Source organism: Pundamilia nyererei, unplaced genomic scaffold (genome assembly GCF_000239375.1).
Source record: "Pundamilia nyererei isolate P.nyererei 1_Seehausen unplaced genomic scaffold, PunNye1.0 scaffold00059, whole genome shotgun sequence".
In the NCBI taxonomy this organism is placed as follows: domain Eukaryota; kingdom Metazoa; phylum Chordata; class Actinopteri; order Cichliformes; family Cichlidae; genus Pundamilia; species Pundamilia nyererei.
Genome location: NW_005187460.1, coordinates 2,305,766 through 2,309,308, shown reverse-complemented (window position 1 = coordinate 2,309,308; position 3,543 = coordinate 2,305,766). Strand labels below are relative to the sequence as shown.

General features: G+C 39.5%; 1 protein-coding gene across 1 annotated transcript in view; it reads left to right on the top strand.

The window, feature by feature from the left end:
• The window catches only part of ndufb10 (NADH:ubiquinone oxidoreductase subunit B10), a 2,435-nt gene extending 1,748 nt beyond the window's left edge, over positions 1 to 687 (top strand). The window contains exons 3-4 of the mRNA XM_005734612.2: positions 154 to 293; positions 543 to 687. Of these exons, the coding sequence (XP_005734669.1) occupies positions 154 to 293; positions 543 to 631 (229 nt within the window). The 3' untranslated portion in view covers positions 632 to 687. The remainder of the gene's footprint in view (positions 1 to 153; positions 294 to 542) is intronic.
• Positions 688 to 3,543: the final 2,856 nt, after the last annotated feature.

The following is a 3,543-nucleotide window of genomic DNA, read 5'->3' as shown; positions in this document are numbered from 1 at the left end:
GCTTCAGAAACGGTCTCAAACAGCATTAGAGCATTCCAGTCAGCCAGACTGAAAGACACATAACAATTTGGGAGAGATCAGAAGATGGCAAGTCTGTCTGACAGACTTTGACAGAAAATGAAAATCCCCTTGTGTTTCTGTCTTGTCCTTCAGCAAAGTGGATCAGGAGATCGTGAAGGTGATCCAGGAGCGTTTGAGGGCCTGCCAGCAGAGAGAAGGACACAGCTACCAGCAGAACTGTGCTAAGGAAATTCAGCAGTTCAATGAGGTGACAAAGAACTTCCAGTCACGCTGTAAGTACTGAGCTGTTCCAGAGCTTTGATGTGTGCAGTTTATAAGCAATAAGTGTTCAGTCATGGCACACAACATTTATCATTAAGTGTCATTATTTCCAGCTTTTGAGATTGTGAGTTTGCTTTTCTTTTCCTATGTGAAGGAGATTTGGGTTTTTGCATATTGTGATTTCCTGATTTTTGGAGAGCTTTTTCTGTTTTGCTGCACAGCCGCTTCATGTATTAAATTGTCATCTTTCCTCTTTGTAGATGGAGACCTGGGAGCTTATGCCAGTGCAAGGAAATGTCTAATGAAGCAAAAAGAGCGAATGATGGCAGCTCAGGCCCAGAATGTTTAAGAATCTCTCTCTCTCTCTCTCTCTCCTATGTAATAACTGTAAAATAAAGTTTATGTTAAATCACAACTTTCTACTCTGCTTTTTTTCACACAAATTAACTAAAGTGAATGAACTGCTGCATGAAATTTAATTAATGTAATTAAAAGGGATGGAGTTTTAGTATTGATCTGCTTGAGTGGCATTAAACCATACTTTGCCTTTGAGGTGTTCTCTTTAATGCAGGTTGAAAGGCAGAGAGCAAAAGTAAGTGAGAGATGTTAACCGAGAAACTATACTGTCAGTAAAGGTGCAAAAACTAGTCTGAAGCCAGAAATTTATACCATCAACTAGTCAGACATTCCCATTTGAGTATCAGAGCTGGCAAAAGTACAGACATTAGTTAAGTAAAAGTTCATAAACTACTGTTAAAAAATATTCCACTAAAAGTTGAAGTACTGACTCAACTCATTTACTCAAGTAAAAGTAAAAAAGTAGCTGAAGCATGTTTCTTGAGATTACTCTATTCTGTAACTTATCTGTTAATAAAATATACCATGTTCTGAATGAGAGATTTGCAAAACAAATTCAAACGTACAGCTCTGCTATCACTTCCAACATAAATGAAGACAGGAAACTAAACAGCAGTGACGTTTGTAGGGTTACTGAAATTGGGTTAGCTGGTATATAATGATGTGCTACTTGATCGCTAGCGACACAGATATGTTAGCATAACATAAACTGAAGCTAGACGATGAACGCTAACTTTTTTCCACTCAAAGTTAACGTGAGTGTTCCCGAAGGTTCGGGACAAATGCAATCGCATGGCAGGATGCTGTAAACGGACCGAACTTCAGTCGGGAGAACAGCTGAGATAATCCATCCACAATACCAGATTAGTTATTAATATACTGCTGCTTGGGCTGGGCTGCAGTTACATCATAAAGTTTTGAAAACTAAGCTTTAAAATGATTAGTGGTAATAAAACCCGAGAGAGGACGACAGTGATCACTGACTGTTTTTAGAGCTTGTTGAGATTAAATAGAACAAGATACAAAGCATTAAAACATGTAAAAAACACAAAAGCCTTATTAAACACAGAGTAGTTTGGGCCCGGAAGCAGGATTCATCACGTCATCACCCAAAGACCGGATTCCTTCCATTTAGCAGTTAGTATGAGCCAAGCTAGCTTTTATCATATTGGACTAGAGCAGGGGTCAAGGCCCCGTCTCCTGCAGGTTTTAGATATCACCCTGGGTCAACACACCGGAATCAAATGATCAGTTCATTACCAGGCCTCTGGAGAACTTCAAGACATGTTGAGGACGCAATTTAGAGTCCCCCACCCCTGGATTAGAGTAAAAATAGGATGACAACCTCCTTGTGACGAGGGAAAGATAAATCTGTGGTTGTCCCGTGATTACACTGAATTTTCTTTTTTGTTTGATGACGAACTGCAAGTAGTTCCAGCAACCAACTAAACCAACTAAAGGCCCAGATGTTGATCGTGTAACACCCTCAGCGTCTTTTGACTGCAGAGTAACTGCACAGATTGTCTGGTGGGAGGCAACCCATCTCCAAATAGTTGCAGCCCAATTTGGACTGACTGCAGTCTCTCAGACAGATTGCTCTGTCATGGTCTCAGCTGCAGGTCAGTCTGTGATGTTGGAGATCTTTGATAAACAGATGAATTATGAAGGAAGAAAAATACAATCAGTTTGATCCACCTTCTGGAACCCATCTGCTAATAATTAAATCATACCTGGATAGAAGAACATATAGAGGAACACTATCAGTGATGGATGGGCCTCCCCAGAGCCAGATCTCTGTGAGATCATCCTGACAGAGAACAGAACAAAAGGCAGAAACATCCAAAGAAGAGCTTTGAACATCCTTCATGAACCCTGGAGAACTGATCCTGAAGATCCTCACAGAGCTGACATAGAGCTGAAGAATAAAGGCACTCATACTTAATATTCACTCTGAAGCTCGTTAGAATAGTACAAGCTCTGTTTTTACTGTATATGCTGTATATGTATATCCATGTATGTTTCAATAAATCATCCACCTGCCAAGACATAAAGAATAATGGGTGGCTCAAGACTTTTACACAGTACTGTGTGTGATGACTAGTTTTTTGGGGATCCAATCATAAAGTTGCACATTCTTACTAATCAATCGATCATCACTGCAAAAAAAACGAGACACCAGCAGTCATCAGATTAAATGTGAGGAAGAGGAAGTGGGATCTTCAGATTATGTTATAGATGACAGCAGGTCATGCGTTTGTGTATTTGTGTGAACGTACGTGACACCCAGTGACTGTCTCGCTTAGACAAACACAACATGTTATTTGGAGAAATGACGCTTGGCCGTCTTTTGTCTGCATTTTCCATGGTAGGTGATTATTTAGCCGCTTTTGTGTTTTATTCTATAGAACTATCCATTCACCTGTCAGCTTTGTTCATTACTATAAAACTCATTAACTCACAGCAGGGGGGTCACGAGGGCGAAAATAAAGGGCAAAGGCTGTAAAAATAACAGAACGTGTACACAACAGCATTAAAGATAAGATGACAACGAGACAGAAACGTAAAGAGAGCGTGCCCATTAAGCTCATGACTCTGATCCGTTTAATTTAAACAGGAAATTAATGTTAAGGGTCTCACACACACACACAAACACACGCATGCGGCAGATTGTGTTAAAACAAACACGAGACGTTATAAAAGGAAAACATGATCTCAGACTCTCCGTTTCAAACTAAACACCAACTCTGTGTGTTTCGAAAGAGCCCGCAGAGAAGAAAGGCGTAATTAAAAGTCATATATTTTGGATTGTCAATCTTTAATATGAAGTATAATATATAAAGCAAGCCTAAAAAAAAGAAAGGAAAAGACGATTAATTACATGTATTAAATGTATGATATGAATGT